We start from the raw sequence: 26,954 nt of genomic DNA, 5'->3' as shown, positions 1-26,954 counted from the left end.
TTTGCCTTTAGATGCTTCAATAATGTAGAGATCTGGGCTCAGGGGAGGCCAGTCCATGACCGATAGAGTTTATTATGTTGTTCTATCCAGGATTGCTTTGACTGCAGTGGGATCACTGTCATGCAAAACGAAATTTTGTAATGTTTGGCAAACTGTTATTTTTTGGGCATTTTATAGATTCATTAAAAGAAATATAAAGAAAGGGAACAATTATGTATTTTAGTGACAGGCTACTAGTAACAAAGTGTCTAAAGACACAATTTAAAATGGGTTCTTTGCTTGTCATGTGCACACACTGGTTTATCTCTTGAGTTTTTTTTATTTATTTATTGAATTGTATTGTTTTATTTATATTTTGATATTGCTAGGGATGATGCAATGATCGGGGACCATTCTTAATTTCGTTGTTCTCGTGACAATGACAATAAAGTTTCTGATTCTGAGTTGATGGTTTTTTATGCTTGAATGATTCATAGATCAGTAACAAACAAAAACCATTTTTTGAAGCAAATAACGAGAAATGAAAATGGCTTTTGCATCTTTTTTTTTTACCTATTCATGCTTGTCTGGATGAAAAAACAACAACGTGATGCTTCCCCACTTCACTGCCTGTTATTGTATGGCTACTACACCATATTTGAAAACTAGGCACCAAAGTTAAAACTACATTCTGAAACTGTAATACTTTTAAACTTCAAACAGCTATTGGACTGAATTGGAGGTTTTTGTGTGTCTCTGTTTTCTTCCGCATCTTAAAGGGAAGTACAGATTCAGTTGAGCAGCCTCTCTTCAGTGGAAGCTGAAAAATCTGATTCAAAGCTCTGAAGCCTTTGTTTTTTAAAAGATACAATTATTTGTCTTGAAATCAAAGTTTCACACAGGAGTTTGGACACAGCTCTGCATCTATAATATTAGTAATTGTGTGGATGAGTGTTTATGCAAGATATGGTGTAGACGTTAAATTCTGAATTCTTTGGAAGTATTTGAGTTTAACAAAAAATAAAAAGCCCAAAGCACCCTTTGTGTTGCTTTGTGAACACGAAATTGTGATGGACCATTAAGAAGGAAAATCTAACCCTAGAAGTAACAGGGTAACTGTCTGTGAAACGCACAAACTGTCATGTAATGCACTTTCTATGAAAATGTCACAACATTTGCTTCTTCCTATTTTTGTGTCTCTGAAGCACTTCCAATGTTTCTACCGCCCTGCGATGCATTTTAATCCTACGGCTGTGTTCACATTATAAAGGATGGGTGTAGCCACTGTGGCATCACCCATTGGCTAGTAAAGTCCGATTAAAGAAGCCTAAAGTTGTTTACGCTAATGCTTATTAATCATTGTGATTAAAAAGCCTCCTCTCTGACTCTAATATTGACCACAGTTCACAAAACAAGGTTAACATCATTTCCAGTATGACCTTAACATTGAATTATTCTTTATACTATTTATTTTTTGTTACTCTCTCACTGATAAATTCAAAACTGCTGCAAAACAGTAGCCAGAAATGCACAAAATGAACCGATGGGACTGAACAGGCCAATCACAAGCTGTGGGTTGCGTCGATTCGATGTTTAATAGCTTTTTTTTAAAATGAGGGGCAGGTTTTGGTGTAGGATTCCCGCTGAAACAACTTGGGGATTAAGCTCAACTTTTCAGATTCTTAAGCTTTGTGCATCTTTTATATTGTCTTTGTCACATTTTAAAAGAGCACTGATGGGCTGAGCTTGGTGAGTATATGTGTGTTAAAATACTTTAAGAGGTTAGTTTCCTCAGCAGGTAACTCTATAACACTAAATTACTTTAAATTGGCATTATCCAATGATTTAAAGTCTATTCTTTTCCAGGAGAATGCCAATCGCGGCTGGAATTTATATGATCTAATCAAGCTGCAGTTCCTTCCTGACTCACGTCCTCAGAGGGGAAACACACTGTTCCCCAAAGTTTGAACTAATTAGTGTGTGCATCTATTAAAAACAAACACCTATCGGAGCCACTTCTGTTTCTTAATGGGCTACTTCTTAAACAAACAGTCCCATAACCCCGGGGCGATGCTAAAATTTTACGAGGGTATTTTTTTGTTATTTTACTTTCTCCCAAAAAGACCTCCCTTATATTTGCTTAGCCTAATAAATCTTGTTTATGCTGCGCACAGTCACAGTGCAGACTCAAGGCGTTCTGTTTTACCACAAATTCATAAAATATTCATGTTAATGTATAATTTGTGCTCACGGTCATCTCATATTAAACACCCTCAGAGTCTGTATTCTCAGTGTGTGCACTGACTGACAGAATCACGAGGCGATCAGAGGATTTTAAAGATAATTTTCAGGAAGCTTTGATGCAGGAAGTGCAGCTTTCTGTTCGCAAGAAGAAAAGGAGAAAAGAGAGGTGAAATGTGGTGGCATGAAACCGTGAGCAGAGAAGCTGGATGACTTGCAGGAGCAGGGCAGGAAATACGATGGAGAGGAGATGAAAAGAGATTGGCAGAGCATGAGAAGATGAATCAAGGTCAGAGGAAGAAGTAAGAAGAGCGAGAGGAGCGTATCAGATTGAAGGAGGGAGTCTATCCACTGTACGTGACAGCAGAGAGAGGATGTGGCCTCTCTTTGCATTTGCACAAATACTGGACATTGAGGGGGAAACAGAGGGCTAGAAACTCAGCAGGCTTTTACAAATGTGTGCACTTCACCTGCCTACCTTATTTTTTAAGGGATCAAGGTGCAGTCATATCATCTGCAGCTCAAGTGTTTAAGATTTGGTCTTTCAGTTGTACATTTCAATCATGTAGATCAGCGGTCCCCAACCCCCGGGCCTCGGACCGGTACCGGTCCGTGAGTCGTTTGGTACCGGGCCGCGAGAGTTGAGGCTCAGGTGTGAAATGTATGGTTTTCAGGGTTTTTATCAGTTTTCAGCGTTATTTTGTTATCGTTTTTATCGTTTACTCGGTTTTCCTGGGTCTTTTCACTAGTTTTATTTTGTTGTATTTATCCGCGACACCTTAAAGGCCGGTCCGTGAAAATATTGTCGGGCATAAACCGGTGCGTGGCGCAAAAAAGGTTGGGGACCGCTGATGTAGATTACTTCAATTTGCATTGTTTGCACTTTGTTTACTTATCTATATGTTTATATCAAAACTATTTAATTTAAAATATAATTTTTTTTACTATACTTTTTACGATCCATCCATCCATTTTGTTCCACTTATCCAGTTCAGGGTCTTGCTGTAAGGTGACATTGCTGGCCATGACCTTTTAATATACTATGATATTTTAGGCCTTTTAAACAGCTTTAAAGAATCCCAGGACTGTATGAGTAAATGCACACGTTAGAACAGCTACCTGAAGACAGCTTATCTTTATTTTTATAAAGATAATAAGATCAGCTTATGTGAGAGCCAAAAGCTGAGACTTCAGTCTGCTCTAAAGGTTCATTCAGCTATTTTTTTTTCTATTCTTGAATCTGTATGATGTCAACAGATTACTAATATGGTCAAATCTGGCTGTGAGCACAGAAGCTGCACCCACGTTCTGTTTAAACTTTCTGTTTTTGAGGGGCAGCCATTGAGAAGAAAGCGGGCCTTGAAGGGGGAGGGGTCTAAAATGCCTTGTTTTAGAGAGTCATTGAACTGGCTTGGCGTCTCGTTGGCTCTGGTAAATGAGGATTATTATTGTTGCAGAGTTTTGTATTTCAGATTTTGATTTATATTATTGTGTTTTTGGTGCATGATACTTGATATTTTGTTTTTTCTTCTGGTGTTTTTCTCTTTAGTTCCTGTCGACATGATCGTCTTGATTCCTTTCAGCTGTTTCTTATTCCTCAACTGTTTCTAATCCCTCTAATTCTCCTACATTTATATGCAGCTTACTCCTGACTTTCTTGTTGTCTGTCTGATACGCGTCTATGAAGCTTGTTTTTATTTTATTTGTTTGGGGTTTTTGCTGTCCATACCCCAAAATTTAGGGTCATTAACCTAAAACACGTAACTTTGAGTTAGTCATCTTGAATTTAGGATTAGATTAGGATTAGTCTGGGACTTAAACATACCCAATTTAACACCATTAACAGGCTGTTATACATATTGCGTTCTATATTTTCCTATTAAACAGATCTTTGTTATGAATGTTCTGGATGTTTGTAGGCACAAAGATATCTCCTTCAGCCAAAACGGGTGCAAGCTGCAGTCTAATAACTACTCTTTACTGCTCTGATGTCTGACTTACTTCTTCTATACAAACTGAAGTCTATTTGAATAACGTTTATCAGGGTTAAACACGTAACGACTTATTGATTTAAAGAGGCCAGCATAGCAAATCGCTCAAGTGTAAGGAAAATGTTTACCATCACTCAAACTGTTTGTTAAGAACAAAGAGTGTGAAGAGTGAGAGCAGAGATAAATTGTACTATAGTCTGAAAACATTTCAAAGCCTCTAACACCTGACCTCATACTGTCATCGCCTTACTTTGTTGTGCATGTTAGAATGTGTGTTAGGGTACAGCTCTGGCAATGAGGAATAATAATGCGTGTGTGCTTGTGCAAGCATTTTAAATCAACAGAGGTTTGTCCCAAGCTTTTGCAAAGCAGCCACTGCGTCTTACTCGGCAGTACAACATGCAGCACAAAGGAAAGAAACCACTCACACACATGCTGTAAACCTACATGCAACTACACCCCCCCCCCCCTCATCCCGCCACCCCTCACACGCATACACACTGCATGTATTCATGTGAGAAGCATGTTGCATAATTTATCATCATATCAGTTCACACAGTTCGTCACAGCCACCAAAGCAGCGTTTACTGGAGCGTAGAGTAGAGCAGGATCAAAATAAGACACCACCACACACAGAGGGAGACGGTCCATAATAGCAAAAGACAATATCTACTTCAATACAAGTCTGCATTAAAAAAAACGTTTATTTACTTTTTACAAAAACGGTCGAGCCCATTTCGAGTCGAGTAAAAGTGCAACATGCTGAAATTTAGATGATGGTGAGGATGAAGAAAGAAACGTCACAGTGTGACACAAAACAACGACAAAAAAGACACAGTGGATAATAACAACAGGTAGTGTAAACGTCCTGAACTGAAAAGAAGAGAAAACAAAACCAAAAAAAAAAGAACATTCAGCATGCACACAGTTCAGACAGCAACATGTTCGGACTGATGGGAAAGAAAAGAAATCAAAAGTAAAAACATGCCCCTTTTGCATTCCAAGGCCATTCTTTGAAGCTTCAGTCGCACACGGGACTCTTGTGTTTATGTTGCCCTTTCCATATTATTCACTTCTATTTAAAGAGCTGCCAATGCCTCTGAGTTCAAACGTGCTGCAGCAGAAAGTAGTCGTGTCCTTTAATGTCGACTCAGGGTCAGCTGGTTTGTGATATAAACAGTAAAAACCTCAGGCCCTGAAAGGAGGCAGAAAATCATCTACAAGTCTTTTTGATTAACTGTTCGCCAAACCCTAACCCCGAGGAGAGAGGCTGTTATCAAAAACTATTAACGGTTATTATCACCAAAAAGTATGAAAGGACCAAACTGTCGTCATAGCTTAGCATTTATATGACTTAGGGTACTCCAGACGTTTAGGCTCTAGATGTCTTTGATGTAAAACTATCTACAATCCATAGTTAAATAGTTTGGACATTATTTCCACTTAAAAATCTAAATCAAGAAAAACAAAGTGGTGAGGATTTGATTGAACCTGGTTTGCTCTACTGTAAGCTGCAAACAGTAGCATGTCTGTTAGCTTATTAGCTTAAAATTAGCTTTTAAAAAGTAGCCCTGGTTACTTTAAAAGCCAAAAACATTACATCAACCATGCATTAAACAGTTTTTTCTATTGTTTTTTTCCCCAGTGGTTTAAAGTAGTAGGATTAAACTTGGTTTTCAAAAAAATAGCCCTTGCCTGACTCTCTCAGTTGTCTCTAACAGTCCTTTTTCTATTTGGGATGAATTTATCGCAGAAAAGTGTAAGAGCTTTATGCTAGCTTCCAACCTGCAGTATAACATAAATCTCACACAAGCACTCCATCAGGACGATAAAACCTGATGTGGCTCTAGATAGTACTTTGCTAGGGACAGCATTAGTGAAACAAGAACACCCCCTTGGTTGGAGTTGGGAGTGACCGCTTAATGTAACACCATAACACCTTGAATGCAACGAGCCATGCAGCAGTTTTTATCTCATCAGTTAATACTATGTACTATAATGCCAGTTCACCCTGAATGTCTGAAACATGTATACGATGCCTGGTTCTACTTCCTAATGATTTTTTATAGTATGGGACTGTCTCATTGTTGAGGATTTCAATTTAATATTTTAGGGCCTTTGCCTTGGAATATAAAGCACCTCCTCAAGGTTATACAGCTGTTGTGAATAGAAAGGTTTTATTCATTTCCAAGGAAAAAATTATAATATGTTGACTAAACCTTGGTTGAGTTTGTTTTTCTGTGTCACCTTTAATGTCTTTGCATTTAAACAATCTAACATCACTGTATCTGGAGAATACCATAGTATCCACCAATCACCTAACGCCAAATCTTTAAAATAACTGCCTGATTATGTGATGACTAATTTTGTTGCAGCTCTAGCACCTGCTAAATACATATATTTTAATCTTGTTCCAAACCGAGTCAAGTGGAAGCAACACCTGGCAGTTTAACCAGTGTGTTATCTTGATTAAACTAATAACAAAAACTGAGAAAATCAAGTAGCAACAGCTGATATTTAAGCCAAAAAACCAAAGTAATGATCTAAAAACAAGCAGCGTTTTTCTGCCTTTTTTGTCTTAAACTCAGGTTCCACATCTTGCTTCTACAACTGTCAACAAACTGCAGAGGGGAAAGCTCAACATGGCACCAGCAATCAACAAGGTTGGGAATCAGCGAACAGTTGATCACAGCACAGAGCTTCTGAAAGCTTCTTTTTTTAGAATCTGCAGCTATAGCTGACAATGATTTCATGCTTCTTATGGTTTATGAAAGTGCCACACTTGGCAAGAAAGAATGAGTATAATAAAACAAAACATCTGTAGAGAAGAAGAACCAAGTTCTGTTGTTTGTTTTAAAATCTAAAATAAAGATATTATATATTTGAATGTTTACCTCTGGCCACGACTCACTTCAGTAAAAGTGCTTCTGAGGCCTGTGATTGGATAATTAATGCGCTGCTGTTAGTCGGGGCTGAAAAGGTCTCACCTCATGAATTTCTTGGGTTCGGTGGGAGGGGTCAGCGGGGCAAGAGGTTTGTTGGAGTTGAGCTCAAGGTGATGGAGGGGGGAGTTGGGGATAGGCTCTAGGCGACTGGGCGGGGTTGGGGGCGGGGGTGGTGGTTGTGGGGGCTGGCCGCTCCCTGTACCCACCAAGCCCATGCCCATACCTGCTCCCTCCAGAGCCCTGACATTAGGAGAGCTGCTCAATCTGCTGGCTGCTGTTTTCTCATTCTTTCTCTTTTGCTACACAGGAGAAAAAAAAAAGAAAAAAAAAGAAAAAGGAGGGGCACGGGGGTCAAAAAGGAGCAAAAGGGAAGTTTAAAACAAAATAATAATAAAAACTTAGGAAGTAATGAAAGGATAAAAAGGGCGAATGGAGTACAGGGAGAGCTCTGGAAGCTGTAACAGTCCAGCCAATGAGAGACAGGAAAGAGCAGCGTGCTAACTTAATAATATTCAAATGCTGATCGAAGCAGAGTGAATGGATCAGTCTGAAGACCGGCATTGCTCAGTCACAGTCTTAAAGCACCAGTCACTCTGAGCAGAATGAAAGTTCAGATGAGAAGAGATGTGTAAAAGCGGGAAACATCTCACACTAACAAATGGCTTTGAAAGCAAAGGAAGGCTGAAGAAAAGAAGACCAGTCAAATCGGGTGGCACATTTATACACACAAAGACATGATCAGAGAAAGGGTTTGCAAAGAAAACAACGCGTCACAGGTCAAAGTTGTACCTGAGATCGTGTCAACAGTTAAATCATGCAGTGGGAACCATTCAGCTCAGACACACATGACAATGAGACATTCTGTTAACCAGAAACATCTTCTGAACCTGTTTCCTGCTACGAGCTATGAAGTCCTGCATGAGAATGTCAATCTTGTTCTAAACCTTTTAATTTTCTGCTCTTTTGTACTTTTTTGCCACAAAAGGAAAAGGTCGGCACACTATTTACTTTAAAATATCAATTTAATTCTTAATGCAATGTAACAAAGAAAAGAGTATTAATTTCAAAGGAGCTTCTTTAGACATCGGTCAAAGAGAAAAATGAGCTGCTATTCTTATTGTAGAAGCACTAATTGATTTAAATCACCACGGCAACCACCATATGTCTGGGAGTGTTATCACATGGGACACCAAGAACAAAGAACAAAGGGCCCACAGAAAATCAGAATATTTGATCTGAAATATATTCAGTATACAGTCTGGATTAGAAAACACTAGGAGTGATTTTTGGCATCATCATAAAGATGCATTACTGAAGCAGATGTAGTACATTAAGCTGAATATTCTAAAAATGTTTTCTAAAAGGGAACGGGGATACAATTTGAGGGGGGAATTAAATTTAAAACATCCTCGTATCCGTACAACATTAAAAAGTTTTTGCATCTCTGTGTGTGGAGTGAAGCTGTGGAACAGACTAAGTAAAGATATGAAGCAATGTCCGAGCATGGCGCAGTTTAAAAAGCGGTTTAAGGATATGGTTTTTACAGGGTACAGGGAAAAGGTAGAGATTTTATAGGCTGTTCTTGTCTAATATTTTCATGTGTGTGCGCGTGCACGGGTATGTTGGTATGGGTATATATATATATATATATATATTAGAGATGGCACGATACCACTTTTTTATGTCCGATACCGATACCGATATCATAAATTTGGATATCTGCCGATACCGATATGAATCCGATATAGTGTCTTTTAATCAACAAAACTGTTTTTTAAAATATCTTGCTGCATTTTGCAAGTCTGCAAGTTCATACTCAAGTTTAAAACAACAACTACACTAAAGCTATTCTGTTATACCTGTGTACAAAAAAAATATTTCATAGTTCAGCAATACTGATCAATCTAATAAACTTAGACCTACACCATCCTCCCTATTCTGGTATTTTAAAGAGTACTTAGCGTAAATATTAAGCAACCTAACTAATAGGGTTCCAACTCCCAGCAACAACAAAAATAAATAAATAAAAAATAGGGAACCACCCCTCACGCGCCACCTCATGATGCTTAATCGACGTAATCAACCTTAATTTGATGCAGTGTGAAAAAAAAATGCACAGAAATCAATTATTTTTCAAGAAATATTAAATAGATTCAACATCTTTCTTCAACAAAATTGCAGACTGCACAGATGGTACCTTCCCAAAGTAAAAAGTACTATAGCTTACTAGGGTATATATATTAGACTTAATAGTCACTATATACAGTAATTGACTTCTATTCATTTTACATCAAATTAAAACTTTGGGTGTCAGATAATTATTTATTAAAAGCTCGACATTTTAAATGAGAATAAGAAAGAAAAGTATGTCTTTGTGCCCCCTTTTCCCTGTTCATGCCCTATCGGCCCCCCTGGCTAAACTTTGCTAGATCCGCCCCTGCACAGTTACCAGCGTCAGCTACGTAGAAAAAGATCCTCGAGTAGAAAGTAATATTAAATAAATTCTAACAACAGCTGATCAAGCTTAAACGTGCTGCTGTTGTTCAGCCGCTGGTTTCCTCTTTCTGGTGCAAAGTGGACCAAAAACAAACAAGAGAGACGGACTCGCGACAGAAAAGCCGATCAGCTGATCAGTTTCACGATTGAAGTAGCAGCAGGAGAGGCAGTCGTTTGTTAAGCTTAACGCAGGAATGCTTTACAAACATTCAGAGATGGACTTACACACTTGCTTTACTTCTCTCGGGGATAACTTTGTCGGAGATGAAATGCCGGGTTGCTAGCGAAGCTCCAAATGCTATCCACACCACGACAGGTCCCGCATGCCACAGCCACTGCTCCGACGTGCTAACGTTCTGAGGTGAGTTACATCGTGTTGCAAGTTTTGTGAGGTGCTTTCGTGATATTTAATGGATCGGATTACATTTTTTATTTTTCTCCGATATCCGATCCAGTAATTTAGGTCAGTATCGGACCGATACCGATACGTAATATCGGATCGGTCCATCTCTAATATATATATATATATATATATATATATATATGTTGTGTATCCTTGAGGTGTTAATGGGGTTATTGAAAATGTGTATATGTGCGTATGTGTGTATATACGTATGTATGGATAGATAGAAACATATATGTGTATAAATAAAAAAAATAAAAAATTACACATAACATATAATGTAATTGCAAGGAGGTATTTCTGTAGTCTATTGATACTAGATAGTGGAAAAGGGGTGGGATTAAATAAGTTTATGCTTCTTCCTGCTCCGGCGATCGTGGCTCAAGAGTTGGGAGTTCGCCTTGTAATCGGAAGGTTGCCGGTTCGAGCCCCGGCTTGGACAGTCTCGGTCGTTGTGTCCTTGGGAAAGACACTTCACCCGTTGCCTACTGGTGGTGGTGGTCAGAGGGCCCGGTGGCGCCAGTGTCCGGCAGCCTCGCCTCTGTCAGTGCGCCCCAGGGTGGCTGTGGCTACAATGTAGCTTGCCATCACCAGTGTGTGAATGTGTGCGTGAATGGGTGGATGACTGGATATGTAAAGCGCTTTGGGGTCCTTAGGGACTAGAAAAGCGCTATATAAATACAGGCCATTTATATTTACCTTTTTGAACATGAACGTTATTTGGAGTTGTGGTTGCTCGTTTTCCTTTTGTTTTGCTTTGTTCATTTGTCTCTTTTAATTCTATTTTGTTGTACTTATTCAACATGTTCAAAATAAAGATTCAATCAATCAATCAATAAATCAATCAATCAAACTTCAGTACAGTGCTTGAGTAAATGCACTATGCTATATTTGAACCACTGGTCCCATCCATACTTTCATCCAGTGGAGTTAATTGTATTTTTAGTGGGGCCTGTGCCACCCCATGCCCCCCCTCTGACCACACCCTTGACAACTACAAGATGGTCGTCATAAATCCAGTAAAAAGAGAAAATACGATGCCGGTGTGACAGGAAGGAAAGAAAAACCAAGTCTCTAATAAACAATTGATTTTAAGGTATTTATTGAACCTTTTTTACACAAGCTGAGGGAAAGGTCTAAATTAAATTGTTTCAATTATCAAATATTAAAATAGAAATAAATGTTATTTATATGATTTCTAAAAATGTGCCATTTAATTATCCTTATATAGTATACAGAGCTTTTCCTTTTGTTGCAATATATTGTGTAACATTGGGGGGCGGGGGAGTCTGGTATCTAAATTAATGCTTGCTTTTGCTTATCTGGTTATTTCGCTAAACCAACATCCTATATACTGATTTTTTGAGAAGTGCTTTAAAGAACAGAAATGTTTGTTTTCAGCAGCTTTAAACAGATCACAAAATCAATGCTTCAGAAAAGCACCATTGTCCTTTTGGCTTTAGGTTTAAATTCTCTAGTTATATAATTACATTGAACCACAGCGACTAACAGGAAACAGCATTTATTTAATTAAAGGTAATAAGAGAAAATAATTTTATTGCAGTCAAACTTCCTGATTTTATTTGACTGCATTCATTAAAACCAAAGGCCCTTTCCTTTTGTGGTGTTTTTATGGTGCATTGAAATCTATATGAACTGTGACACTTTGGTTCAGCTGCTGCAAACAAACAAGATCTTGGTATGTAGACCTTGGACAGCCTCCCCCTCACTCCTCAGTCTGTGCTATTATCTAGAAATGAAAGAAACACCACAGTTCCTGTTTCTCATGCAGTTTCCTGTCCGTTTCTCCATCCTTGACGACCTTCATTTTACAGAAAAGAATAAATGTGATAAAAATGGATTTTTTTTCTCCCCTTGTCCTTCTACTGTCTCTCATAAACTCTGAAAGTTTTACTGGAACATCGTGATCCTTTCTTTGCTGTAAAACAACTTCATGTCTTGCTCTGTAAACTTTGCTAAAGGACGACAGTCACCTCAAAAATGGTGTAATTCTTAACAGGTATTACTTAAAATGATTTACTGTGGTACCTTTTTAAAACCTCAGCACTGATGGTGTTGGTTGATCAGCACGGATGTACATGAAATGACTTGGAGTGGATATCATCTTTGCTATGTAGTAAAATAATGGAGCAGGCTTATCAGAGTGCCCCTGTGTGTGGCGTGTTACAGGATATTAGGGCCTACCTTAATGAGCGGGTTGATAACTCCCACATTAGGACTGGCGGTGAACACTTTGTTGAAGTTGGTCTCCCTGTTGACGAGTTCCAGCTGGTAGAACTTTTTATCGTCCTGGAGGAGAAAATCGTGTTAGCTGACAGCCAGTAAGGCTGCGGAGGACTCAGGGGAGTGTAGAGTGACTGAAAATCACACATTTAATGAGCTCTGTCTGGCAACATTTCCGAGTGGCACACAAACTTGACACTACAGTTTCATGTCTTTGTGAAAACTGCTTAAAAACAGCAATTCTCACAACCAAACTCTTCTGCCCACCAGAATTTTGCACCTGTGAGGTACCTTTTATGCACTTTAGCATAAACTTTTCACCTCCCAAGCACTCCAAACTGTCAGAGACAACTCCACAGCTGACTCAGACAGCAATAGTGCCTCAGCATTAAAAATGTAACCTGATTAATAAAAATCACCATCTCAGTACCACTGAGTGTCAGACAAAAACAATGAATCTCACAATGTTAATGAACTGAAGTAGATTAGGTCTCAAACTGTCCGAAAGAGAGAAACTAAGCCTGACAATGGTGCTGAAAATTGTGATGCAGCGTTTAAATGAAGACTAATTCCAACATATTTCTGAGGGTAGCAGTTCTGAATGCCAACATGTGAATATATTTAGCATGTTTCCAAGTTTGGACGAGTTGAAATCTTTTATTTTATTTTTAAACATTTCAATTGTCACATGAGGTTTCGGACTCTTCTTGAGAAACAACTTTGTGGTGTTCCTCAGGATTCTGTCTTGGGTCCTGCACTATTCTAATTAGCACCTTCTCTTTAAGTCAAATATTTACCGACTGTTCGTTTTATGAAGGACTCCTCACCCATACATTATTTTTAACATGTCAAACTCTGTGAGTAATGAGTTATTAAGCTGTATGTGTGTGTATGAGTAGTCGAATACATGTTGCTGCCCTCGACAGTCATGAGTGCAAATACTGCTTGATTAAACTACTTACTCATAATTAAGTTCATATTCAAAGGCAATTAACTGTTAGATTTTATAAGATGTTAAACACCCAGCCACAGTCACTACATGGTATAACTACTCGACCACAGCAAAATGTACCCAGATTCTGCACAGGCATGTCAACGGTAACCTGCAAGACACTGGTGTTAGCACTGCTAATGTTAGCCACCCTTTACTAAATTAATCTGACGCTGTGTGTCTGAACTACTGACTGAAAAGGTCAAAGCTAAGTGTGAAACCATTTAGAATTGGACGAACCAAGTGCTTTTTTTATTGATTGTAAGACAAGTTCTTTGCTAAATGCTTGCTTTCAATTCTCCTCACACTCTGGCTTGTTTTTCTCTTTTGGTGTTCTCTTGGTTCTTTGATGAGGCTCATTAGCTAGCCTGTGGCCAGAAGTGACAGACAGATGATTAGTGCAATGGACGTCATTTAATTATTATTTAAAATGCGCTGGCCGTTTCCAAACAGCTTCAAAAGATGACTTCAAAGCTGGTTCTGTAGTAAAACCATGTGGTGTTTCACTTTAGTCTCGAATATAAGATAAAATATAGTAATATAGTATAAAAACGAGTATAAAATCAGTGTTGTTAGAAAAGTAACTTGTGAAAATCAGCACAACCTGAGCGATTTTTAATTGTACAGCAAACATTTTTTTTGTTGGGTTTATTCAAATGTTTAGCCTAGAGTTTTCAGGAGAGTTAAACATATATTTTGTGGGTCTGGACAACACTATCCATGCTTTCTTTATAAATCAGATAAGATCTGGAAAGCATTACTCATCATTTTTGTTCAGTGTGCAAACAAATAAGGGAGGATGCATTTTCCTCTTCATGTTTATAGCTATAGCTTCTTATGGTTGAGACTTTACCTCAATACCTACCACCAGTTTTTTGACTAGAGTTTCTCTCTCAGAAACCATATCTTTGAGCTCGGCGATGAGCTGCAGATCCTCAGGACGACTCTCTCTGTTCCTGAACTTATCCTCTGTTCCTTCCAACCTGTGAGATAAAGAAAAAAAAAAAGACATAAGACCATAAATATCCACCCACAGTCTAGGCTAAAACAAAATTATACATATCTAAAAATCAAGCAACACGTCAATGCACAGTTTGATCCAACAAACTGTGTGCGTTTCTTCCACATATTAAATATGTGACATCAAACATTAGCAGGGAAAGATTCAAAGCAGGAACATTTGATCTGGCACTTTATAGTGTATGTTTACAAGATGGAAGCATTTAAGAGTTGAGAAAATTAAAAGTGTGTATCAAAAGGCGATTTCCTTTTTCATTACACTTTAATCAATAAAACAGTAATTGTCCTTCCTTTCTTCCCCGCCCTCGCCTCTTCTCATCACAAAAACCATTATGTCAGCAGCTGTGCAGTCCCTGTGGAGAATGTTTTGATTCTGTAACTTAGGAGAACTTTCAAAAACGTTATAATGGATTTATTTTCACACTGGCCTTTAGAGAAATCAACACTTTGTGTAAAAGCTCTGATTAATTTAACGTCTGGTGACGTTTTCCCTTCTGCACGCTAAAGAGCGCAGTGCAGTAAGCGAGTGACACGCTCAAGCAAGCAGTCATATGTTGTACTGTTGGCTTAAATTAGTTATTTTTTTAAGCTGTGATAAACTAAAATTTTATTTTGTGCACAAAACTCAAGTAAACATAAAAGAAACATGCCGTGATACAAGTCATTATGCCAGTCTCATAATTAAACAGCGATGCACTCAGTTGCAGTTACTGTGTACTGGGTTGCTAATAAATCAAAGTATTTTCAGAATATGTTTTTTTTTCTGGTCACAAGAATTGTGACATGACACTAGGGCTGCTCGATTATGGCAAAAATGATAATCACGATTATTTTCACTGAAATTGAGATCTTGATTATTTGACGATATTTAACAATAACAATGTATTGAATAATGACTTTAAAGATTGTCAAAAAATAATATAAAATAGTGGTCAAATACTGATAACAGTGCAAATGTTTGCAATATAAAAAATAAATGAAAAATGTAAACATCTATGTTTAGTGAACTTTGCAGTGTTGCTCTGTGGTGCAGCTACAACACTGTAGCAAAGTTTACACACTGTGTCTACTTGATCCACGTCTGACTCCGCGAACCCACAATGTTTCCACACCACTGAAGTTTTTTTTACCTCTCTTTTCAACCAGCAGTCACTCTCCTCTCCAAATAACTTCTGCTTAGCTTTCCGAGCTTCCCTCTGGTAATTGTTGTGACACGTGTTCGAAATGCAGAGAGGTGCGCTCGATTTGCCACACGGAGCAGCGCGAGAGTAAAGCACGAGGGAGGGGCTAATAATCGGCTCAGTCATTTTTAATGATCGTTGAAAGCCCAGATCGTAATCGAGATTAAAATTCGATTAATTGAGCAGCCCTACATGACACCCTCATAAATTTAAATTAGGAAAGAAAGAAAAAAGAACTTAAGCAAAAGAAACAATAACAGGAAAATGAAACCATCAAAGCTCAGTTACAGAAACTTTTATGTGAGGCGTTTTAGGAAATGAAAACAGGTCTTTTTGATCAAACACGACTTCTTTTCATGTTTAGCTGCAAGCATGTTTCTAGTTTTGGTAATACTTTTTATTATTATTTGACAGTGAACTTAAAAACTTGTTACACTAACACAGTACAAATTTCCCTGGATTTTTCTCCTGTATCTTGTTTATAGTTCTTAAAATTTTGTATTTCAGGTTATTTTTTAGGGTTTTTAGTCTTTTTTTTATATTGTGTTTACATGCTGAGTACCAAATATACTTAATTGGTTTTAGACTCCCCCATGTCCTTTTCTTTCTTGTTAAGTCTACATCTCTGTCCCCCCCGTGCGCTACCTCCAGTTTCAGTTTAGTACTCTGTTGTCTCTTGTTTTTTGTCTTTTATTTTCGTTGTTTATTGTTCTTGATCAGTTTCAGCTGTCCTTGTTTCCCAGGTGTTTTCCCTCCTCCTAATTGCCCCTTTTCTATACAGTCAGTGGCGTCTTCCCATTGTTTATAGTTCTTAAATTAGTCTTTGTCCCAGCGTCTGTCTTATACCCTCATATATTCAGACTCAGGTCTGTTGTGTTGTGGCTTTTGCATTTTGGACTGTTTCAAGAACCTCATGAGGTGTCTTCTGAGTTAACTCAGGTTATGAGTCTCTTCAGTCCATTTTTCATAACATGATTTTTTTCATTTTAGTAAGCTTCACATTTTATATATTGATGGGTTGGAGGAAAATAAATCAAGCACCCATCTTTTAACAGCTAAATTTGAGCTTTTAAGTATTTAACATAACAAAAAAATAAAAAAATAAAATGGCAGTAGTGATTGCTTTCTTTAGGCCAGCTTCTCTTCTAGATAAATTGCAGTCACTCCAAAGAAAATCTGGCATTGGAGTGGAACAGCCAGTGGAGCTCATCCAAGTGATGCTGATAAAAGCTGATCTGCACTTTCGTCAGATATTAGCTCTGCTGTTGTGCTGGTACTTTTGAGTTTATCAGACAGGCGATTCATCATTTTTTTTCCTGTTTGCCAAACATTTTCTGCTGCTCAAGTAGGAGAATATCTACAGTATGAACCAAACTAAATTCTGGTTGCTGCTTTGTATTGTTCAAGTGCAATAATCACTTTAGGGATCTAGAGTAAATTCTGAACACGAAAGTAAAAATATGAAGGAAAGGAGCTTGAGGCTGTTGCAGTCTTTGTGTTTTGAAACTGGATGCTACGAGCAAGGGGCAGAGAAAGGACATAACCTCACCCTACAGCACACCCATTATCTTCTTTTTTTGGCTTTAATAGTAATTATCATTTAAAAAATTAAAGTCAAGTTGTATTCAATGAGATATGAAACTTGCTTTGCTTTGTCTTAGCTAATTAACAACGTCTTTAGAGATATGTGGGCCTCATAGGGTCACGTCTATGCTCGCCTTTTTCTTTTTTGTTAGGCAAAATATAGCTGATGTTATTGTGCTAATCTTTATTTAAGAAAAATTCAAGTTGGATCCTTTTTTACTGTTAATAACTGATTATCTATCTATCTATCTATCTATCTATCTATCTATCTATCTATCTATCTATATCTGTGTTCAAGCAGACTGAGTTGGTGCTAAAACAGCTCTTCCTCTGAGCAGGAGCACACTGAGGCCAAGTGTTTAGTGACCAGCTATTTTGTGCCTGAGTACCACAGCATCAGCAACCCTTCGCTGAGCAGAAGGACCCTCAGTCACACCCACAGGAAAAGCAAGGGAGCGCCGTGCCACCAGTGGCATTTATCTCATTTTCAGATTTGTTTCAGATCACACGGACAGACGGTTTCCAGCTTACAGACAAACACACACACACAAAACATCATGACAACCTGCAGGGAGAAAATCCGCTGCATGGTTAAGCTGATAAGAGACGCTGGACAGCCACGACTGCTCCAATATGTCACCAGCAAACCTGCAACACTGTGTTCATGTGGATTTTCTGGAGGTGCTTCATCTTCTTGGTGAAGGTGAAGTCTGTGATAAGATGATGACTTAGAATCTCTCAGCAAGAGTCTGAGGTTTCAGGATTTCAAATGTCCCAAAAACAGAAATGAGAAATGGTCAGGAGGGTTTCTGTTATCTTTGCCACCTTCTTATCATGTCTTGACCTTTTCTCTCATAGCCGCTGTTGACACACCACATTCATGCTACTCACACCACATCAGCAGCTGAACGAACAAATGCATGACCCACTCATGTTGTTGCACTGGTCCATGTGCACAGTGTTAACTCTGAATAGTTTCAGCTGTGTGGTTGCAGACACAAACTACTCATTAAGTGAACATTTTTCCCTAGTTGGTTTAAACTTTGTAAGTACAATAATATACGCCAAGACATACAAATACAAAAATGTCGTGAGAAAAATGAATGAGAAACTGAAGAGTCATTTCGAAAACTCACTGTGCATTTATGATAGAATATGGAGATATAAAGAAGCACTCATCAAAGAAAACGTTAAAAATAGAAAAGAAGGCTAAAAGAGAAATGAAGGAAAGATCCAAAAGGTCACATTAAGCAGCTTTCATACTGTATGCTTGATATTTTCTCTATAAAGACTTTATAGGAGGCAGAGTTTTATCTACGGCAGCCAGAGACAGCTTGATCTTTAAAGGAGCAGTTTGATTTGTTTGGTCGTGCAGCAACAAAATTTGTTTTCTCTTTGAGAAGAAATTGGTGTTTTGAGACTTGCAGGGGGTTTTCTGCAGGATCCTTGGAGTCTTTTTCAATATTGCATTGCTAATGTTGCAGAAAGCAAAACCTCTGCGATATTTACATACAGTTTAATATGTGTTAATTTGAGAACTGGTGTTGAAGTGTTAGACAGTAATTATGCTTATGGTGCCGCTATCATGGTTCTGGATTCTTTTGGTCTCATTTTTATTTAGTAATCTTTTCTTTCTTTCTTTTTTTTTTTAAATACACTACCTGCGTTTATTTAACAAGTCAGTCCCCAGTATATACAGTATGTGGACAAAAGTGCAGGGCCACTTACATATTACATCTACAGGATCTGCTCATCCATGGAAACCATGCCATGAAGCTCCTGGCATACAGTTTTTATGCTGATGTTAATCCCAGAGAAGATTTGGAGCGCTGCAGTGTTTGAGTCAGCAGAGTGTTGGCAACTTTTACACATTATGCATCTCAGCAGATAACACTCTGTAACTTTACATAGTCTTTGCAATACTACTACTTTGGACCTAAGTTTTGGACTAAAGATCTAGATTGTACTCTTCTTCCTGGTGTCCTGGAATTGAGTCCCCTCCCTTTGTGAATTTTTCCAGTCATGATGTACGACCTCAGCTGGAAGGCTGCTAATACGACTGCAGACATGACTACAAACTGAAAAATCCTAACTTCATAAAAACAAAAACCCCGCAGGCGAGCTTTTAAACTCCCAGAGGACCGAGCAACAAGGTGCACAGGCAGAGAGCAAAACACTGAAATATTCATGAAAACTAAACAGTGCAGCAATTTCAGGGGATATTTAGAGGGAGGGTAAAGCTGTCGCGTCATCACAGTGATTAATTAGGAAGGGACACAGCTTGTTAAGATAAATCTATGCTGTACTTAATTAGATGACAGAAAGTGGATTATCTAAGAGGAAAGCCCTAGAAATGCATCTTTAGGGACTTGAGTGAAGACAGCAAATCAGGAAGTTTTCCTGACTTTATTAAAGTAAAATTCTTACCATAATAACAAAAAACAAAAAACAGCCTAGAATACATCTGTAACCTAAATTTCCTGCATGGACTACAAACCTTGTGCCCTGATAATGATGTAGATGGTTTCATGTTTTTTCTCTTTGGTAAGGGTTCATTAAGAAGCAAGGCTGGGTCTGATTTCAGATAGATTTAAATGGACTAAAATGAGTGTAATTCAGAAAGAAAAAAAAATCTAAAAAGTTTATTTGAACTCAACACACAACCACTGATCACAAATTTCAACACATTAATCTCTAGGATCAGAAAAAACAACAGGCAGAAACCACAAAAAAACTGACACTGAAATGTGATGCAACTAAAGTCAAGCCTTGAGATGGGATTATTTTCTAAAACACTTTTGTGGCATCATTTTTAAGTTTTTGATTAACTATTATTTAATCTTAAATAAAAGAGAAACTAAGAAGATCTTAACTTCTTGCTTTAATTTTTGCCACATGAGACTGTGGCAGGTTTAGTTCATGGAAACACTTAATTCGTAAGACATGTTTTTTTTCTCGAATGAATGCACTTTTCCCCCCAAAGTTAAATAATTGTGATCTCAATACTGACCAAAAAAATGTGGGAAAAGCTTGATTTTCAGAATTGTTGTACACTCGCTGGCCACTTTGTTACACCTGCACACCTGTTCAATTGCTTGTTAACAAAAACGTCAAATCAGCCAATCACATGGCAGCAACTCAATGCATTTAGACATGTACACATTTTCAGTTCAACCTAAAGTTCAAACTGAGCATCATAATGAGGAAGAAAGGTGATTTGAGTTTGTGGCATGGTTGTTGGTATTTCAGAAAGCGCTGATCTGCTGGGATTTTCCCATACAACCATCTCTAGGGTTTGCAGTGAATGGTCTGAAAAAGACAAAATATCCAGTGAGCGGCAGTTCTTTGGATGAAGATGCTTTGTTGGTGTCAGAGGTCAGGAGACAATGAGCAGAATGCTTCTAGCTTGATAGGAAGGTAAAAGTAACTCAAACAACCACTCGTTACACCCAGACTGGGTGGCACTCCTGTCAGCTAAGAACAGAAAACTTGCCTGGTCTGTTGAGTCTCGATTTCTGCTACAACATTTGGATGGCATAAACAATATGAAAGCATGGATCCTGCCTGCCTTGTATCAATGAATACCAAGTGAACATTGTTTAAATTTCACAGCTTAACGGGAATATTTGGTCATCCCACTATAACCATAGTGTACCCATCTTCTGATGGCTGCTTCCAACAGGATAACACACCATGTCACAAATCATCTCAAACTGTTTTTTCCCCCTGATTTCTTCAGCAGACAAACCAGCAGCAACTGTACAATCCCATCATGTCAATATGGACTCAGATCTCTCAGGACTGTTTTCAGCATCCTGCTGGATCTATGCCATGAAGCACTGAGGCAATTCTGAAGGCACAAAGGGGGTCTGTGAAAGAGCCTGAAATGCCAACCTTTTTTTTTCCTCATGTTGTTGCTGTGCAGGTCAAAGCAATCATTTCTTTTACTATCTTATATGTGCCTATCTGTCAATGTGACATCATGCATTCAGACTTGCGCTGTAACAAAAGAGATAAATGTCAGACAGCTGCTGTAACGCTTCACATGCGTTCAGATACTGTTGGATTACAGGAAAAGGGTGCAGTGTGTTATGCAAGATAATGTTGAAGGGTGGATGCAAGAACTGCCCATTCAGGGTGATTCGGGTGAATTCACACTGTTCATCTGTGACCCAGCAGGTGGCGCTGTGCTCTCAGCAGAATCTGAGTAAAAGGAGGTCAACTCTAAAGGGTAGAGCTAGCTCGCTACATGTTTCCTGATGGTCTCTGGACACACACACACACACACACACACACACACACACACACACACACACACACACACACACACACACACACAGCATGTCTCCGTATGAATTTTCATTTTTCATCTCCCTGTTTTTTATCAGTGTTGCTTTCTCTTCACAGATTCGGTTTCATCTCTTTCCTTCATGCTTTGACATCACAGATCGCCCACCAACAGGAAGATTACCTTAAAATTCACCTTATTTTTACACCCACTCTTCTAAACATCTTCTCCAGTTTTCTCTTTCAGCTTTTATACCACATCTCAGTCTCTGTTATCTATCTTCCTCACATCCCCTCAGCCTCCTTTTTTATTTTCCTCCTATACATACATTCATCACTTACAATTCACCCAACATCTCACTTGACCTCTCTTGCCTACAGTATCTTCACTGCATGTCATCAGTAATACAACTCTCCCTCTTCATCTGCAGTAATAAAAAAAACCCCACACGCATACATTTCCTACCACTAATGAGGTCCTTTAACCCCTTTCATCAATTCTTGGCGGTCTAAATGTCTTTGATCCACATCTATACATCAACTCTGATCTGTGCTCAGAGTTCTTCGACTGAGTAACTTCTAATTTACAGCATACTTAAGGACTCAGAGGACTTATGCTTTAAAGGAGGCAATAATTTACATTTCTTTTTGTTTTATCACCATGCTTGAATTCTCAACTTTATTCAGTGTATAAAGAGTTTAGCTGAATGCCTCATGTTATGAGACTTCAATTGGATGAAGTTGCAGTTTTTCAGGGTTGAATCTGGTGGTGAATCACCCTCTGAAGTTCTTCAGTTTCACATTGGAGAACAGAAAAGCTGCAGCAGTGTGATGTTAACCCTTGACACTCACCATACAATATAATTTATAGATTAGAAATGATTACAAGTTGTATTTTATTACAGGAATGATTCACTGTAGGACTAAAATTGCTTTTGGGTTAATTTGCTCATGTCAGGTTTAAAGGACTTCCTCCAGTGGAGTTAATTCCCATAGACTCGTGTGTTAAAAGTCCCATGGGGGTGGGGGGTGGGGGGTACTTATTAAGCTCACTGATCTTAACCTTTTGACTGTTTGTGGTGTTGGAGCCTTTTGGAACATTTTTCATACAATTAATAGTGTCTGAGAAATAATATGGTCTACTTAGCTTGTCTCTTACTTAGCACTAAGTAGCTTTGTTTTGAATGCTCAATTTAAGCAGAATACCTAAATATGTACCAGTCTCTTTAACATTTAAAGGTGCAAATATGGTCACGACTCCAAAACCACTGAAAAAGGAGAGTCAAAACACCACTTGATTGAGTCAAGGTGAACAGGTCTAGATCTGATTTGCTGTGGATGATATCGTGGCAAAGTTCAGCTGGTGAATTAAAACAGCCAATGTTAGCATGGAAGACCAGGATCTGAGACACGGCCTGGAGCTTTTCATGAATAGATTTCACATTGATTGGACTGGCTAAGTGCATATGTAGGTCCACATGGGTGGCACTTCAAGACCCAGATGATGTACTCTTTATGTTCATAAAATATAGTAGGAAACATCTTCTTTTTTGTACAAAAATCTTTCATGCCTACTAAATTGATGGAATTTAATATAATTTAATATCAGGGGCACTAGCAACACACAGACCATGCTGAGTATACGTAAAGGATTCAATATATTTGGGATTTACAGTTTGGAAGTGTTTTTTTTGGATGTTTGAAATAGTACATTTGATGGCGTTGACATGTCATGATTTTTTTGTGTAAAAAAAAAAAAAGTTTGTTTGTGTAGTTGGACTTCAGCCTTAAACTCCAGGTAGGATACTGGTGACACTGGAGATATATAGAAGGTTTCTATTTTTGGACTGAACAGCTCATGTACAGTGATGTTTAGATGAAGAGAGCAGACTTTACATTTACTGTCTGTGTGAAGAAGACGTGCTGATGGTGCAGGCAGCACAGATCCATTGTTATATGACAGTTTCATTAATTTAGAATCAGCTGTCTCATACTTCCAAGACAGGTCTGGGCGTTGTTCCTTAATTAAATTGATTCCATATACAGATGTGAGAGTGTGAGAGTGTGGATAAAGGCACATTACAGCTTCTACACGTGTAATCCGGAGCGCTATATTGTGCTGGCGTTTGTGTTTCTATTTTGCCAGCCTTTGATTCATGGATTATCATTTCTTTTTGTGATCTGTTTGTGTTTTGGAGACTGAATACATTATTTCCAGATGACTGCAGCACAGGTAAATATTGCAGGTGCACTCATTGCTTGAAGCTTGCAGTAAATCTCTCATGGTGCCGCCGCTTACGGTTAGGCAGTTTCGTTACGCACTGTTGTGCTCAGCGCAGTGATTTAAAATTTATGACACGCACAATGTGATTGGCTGGGAAGAAAAAAACTCGTTGCACTTTATACTCCATTCCACCTGGCCAAAAAGGAATAAAGGAAGTCTATGCTTTAAGTGTCTCATTATGAAGTAGTGACTGCACTGCATGAACAAACAGGAAACCCACATTTTTTTTTAAAGACTCCCCAAATGTGAAAAAGAGCATTTGTCTAAAAAACAAAGTTAAATCTGTAGAAGAGATCTGACTGTTGCCTCTACTGTTATTTTCCCCAGAGACACCCAGTCTGTTTATTAGGATATAGTGGGATATACTTTAATGCTCGCACTTGACCCTGGCAACGCAGAATGACATCATCTACGATGAATAGGCTGACCTGCACTCAGAATCTGTTAAGTGTTACTCGTCTGCAGCTGTACAGCTGTTTAAAGGCATATAGTTTTTAAAATGTGTACATACAGTATCTGAAGGGCGGAGATCTTGTCTTTGAGCAGTTCCTGGGCTTTGTTGAAATCTGACAGCATGTTCTGCGTCTCCCTGCTGTGGACGGCGCTCAGCTCGGCTAGCTCCCGCTCGTGTCTCTTTGTCAGCTCCTGCTCATGAGCCCTGAGGAACGAGAAGAAGAGTCAGCCGACAATTTGAAATAGCATTTAAGATTTTTTTGCATGCAGTGTCCAACTCACTAAAATACTGCCATCACACCAAATGTGAGATGAAGTTTTCACACTGCCTTCGTACACACAGAGTCTATGCAATGAGACAAACTGACACAAATTTGCACCGGGCGATGTGAACGGAGCCAAATCTGCATTTGTACTATTTAAAATATAAAACCCATCAGCCGGGATTCTCCTGAAGCTACAGACAATCAGAAATGAAGGACAATCTTGCTGATGCCATTAAGGAGCAGCTGGAGCCGCTTCAGCTTTGCAGGACTTTCTGGCAACTTAATTCCCACTATCAGTTGTGTTCCATGGATTCGATTTTAATAGAGAGTATTTTCTGGTGTATGAAAACTTAATATTAATATTGTCTTAATATTAGACAAAGATAACCCGAACAAACAGACATTTTCTTTGATGATCTGAAGCATGAAAACGTGCCAAGAAGGGTAGAGCGCAGATACTTTTTAAATGGTATTATAGATGCTTAGTCTCACCAACGGTGATGAAAAACACAGAATTACTTGCAATATTTTAGCTCCGTCTAACGTGATTCCGCTTTTTGACTCAAACCCAACCCAAATATCAGATCGGTGCGCCCCTACAGCACCTCAGAGCTGTTGCCAATTAAAAGAATCATGATAATGACCGAAAAAACAATTAATTATAATTGCATTATATCGCACTGTTCACTTTTAATTAACAAAAATATTAAGTATATCCCATGTTTCACATCACATCATGTTTCACTTTGCTTGATCACAATTTAAGCTCTGGGATAAAGTGCTGTTTGCTGTAACTCAGAGGTAATAGATTTATTTTTACTCTTTAATATGTGAGGTTGCACTTTAAGACTTAATCAGGTCCTGCAGACTCTCTCTCTCGCTTTGTATTTTTCTCCCAGGACGGGCAAAACATAATGGATTGCTCCAGGGAAATGTTAGTGAGATAAGAAAATCCAGAGATGGATGCACGGAATGAATTCCTAGAACATAATTTCATGACAAACACATAATTAATTTAAAATCATAATGAAACTGACATGTATGAATATTTAATAAAAAAAATACTGCAAAACATGTGCACAGCAATATTTGAAGACCTGGACAAGGGGCAGGATGATAAAAGAGGATAATGAAATGAGGGGAATAAAAAAACAAAACAAAACGAGTTGATGAAAGCGAGGAGGACGATGGAGGGAGAAACATGGATGCTCGTCTGCCTCTCATTCTGACTGGGCCAACTCTCCCCGAGGGGCGCACGTCTCATCTCCCGCTCTCTGCTTCCTCTTTATTTATTTATCAGTCTATTTTTATCCCCGTGACCAGGATTCAGACGGGGCGTTACGTAACAGGAGAAGAAATGTGCTGCGCAGAGAGCGATGACGTGCATATATAAAGGCAAGCGGCACACAAATTAACAGATAATAATAATGCACCACGGGCGCATTTAAAAATACAGTGTGATGGATGCTAATGAGTAGCCGGACCACATTACTCATATAGCACTTTAAAAATTCATGCCATGCCGCAGGGACAACACGATTATAGCCCACATTTTGCATTACCCAAAATAATCTACATGTCTTCTAATCAATGGGCTCCTGACACTGGTCGAGAGACAGAGGCAGACTAAAGAGACGGATTTGCTTCTTTCGGGCTTTTCTTTCCTCCCTTTTATCTTTTGGTGTATTTTCATCACTCAGGCTCGGACAGAGAGGGATTGCAGAAACTATCGTCATCCAAATATAATAAGAGAATTCAAATTCAGACACATGTGCCGATGACAGGCCCACTGCGGGCGTTTTTGTGTGTTCTAGGCGACAGCGTGTACACGCCAAAGCTATCCTGAAATGTCACTGACAGTGTGGTGCTAATGTTTTTAATATGTATATTAGGACATTCTATTGCTTACTTATGAAGTTGAAAATTGCAGTTAGTTCAGATTAGCATGAAGAAAGCAACATCTAGCTTGGCTTTCCCCAAACTTCAAAAACGGGTATTGCCCTCAAATAAAGCAGATTTAACCAAAAGATGTATTCATTACGAAATGTGCAGAATGTGCAAACACATCATAACAGAAAACATTAATAGGCAGGATGGCGGTTCAGGTCTACCCTGGACATTTCCCTGTCCAGCATGTTCTCCCTGTACTTGCAGGGTTTCCTGTGTGCTCTAACTTTCTGTCATAGAGCAAAACCAAACATGTTAGGTCAGGATCCAGCCACACATGCCTAGAGACTAGGGCTGCCACAAACGATTATTTTGATAGTCGACTAGTCACCGATTATTTTTGCAATTAGTCAACTAATCAGATCATGCATCCATTGGACGTAAAACGTACAGCTTATTGCACCAGCATGCAACTGCTCTTATATAACTATCATTAGCTTACAGCTTTAAGTGTTTAAGGTATGTGCTAACTAAAAATGAAGACAAGATGATAGTTTATTAAATGTAAATGAAATTTGCAGATTGTTTCCGTGGAATTTAATAAACTCAGCCGTCTGCTCCTTGCTATCTAAAATATAACGGGACACCGGAGTAAATTCTCGAGCATCTCACACTTCTGATAATCAGTTGTCTGCTTGACGT

At 38.6% G+C, this 26,954-nt stretch overlaps 1 protein-coding gene across 3 annotated transcripts in view; it reads right to left on the bottom strand.

The window, feature by feature from the left end:
* Nucleotides 1–26,954, bottom strand: part of fam184ab (family with sequence similarity 184 member Ab) — a 221,857-nt gene that overhangs the window by 2,559 nt on the left and 192,344 nt on the right. Inside the window, exons 18-22 of one of the 3 annotated variants that reach the window (XM_085247043.1) lie at nucleotides 24,158–24,304; nucleotides 14,156–14,273; nucleotides 12,261–12,365; nucleotides 7,199–7,455; nucleotides 4,734–5,406 (exon numbers count right to left, since the gene is read on the bottom strand). In XM_085247043.1, coding sequence (XP_085103169.1) covers nucleotides 5,400–5,406; nucleotides 7,199–7,455; nucleotides 12,261–12,365; nucleotides 14,156–14,273; nucleotides 24,158–24,304 — 634 coding nt within the window. In that variant the 3' untranslated portion in view covers nucleotides 4,734–5,399. Of the gene's footprint in view, nucleotides 1–4,733; nucleotides 5,407–7,198; nucleotides 7,456–12,260; nucleotides 12,366–14,155; nucleotides 14,274–24,157; nucleotides 24,305–26,954 lie in introns of those variants that run through there. The other 2 variants (XM_085247042.1, XM_085247044.1) reach the window with 2 other exon arrangements.

The sequence above is a fragment of the Mchenga conophoros genome, linkage group LG15, assembly GCF_057382185.1.
Source record: "Mchenga conophoros isolate Kocher_MC1m ecotype Shallow Benthic linkage group LG15, M_conophoros_male_GT1.1, whole genome shotgun sequence".
NCBI lineage: Eukaryota > Metazoa > Chordata > Actinopteri > Cichliformes > Cichlidae > Mchenga > Mchenga conophoros.
The sequence above is the reverse complement of the archived record's forward strand: the minus strand, read 5'-3'. Positions and strand labels throughout refer to the sequence as shown.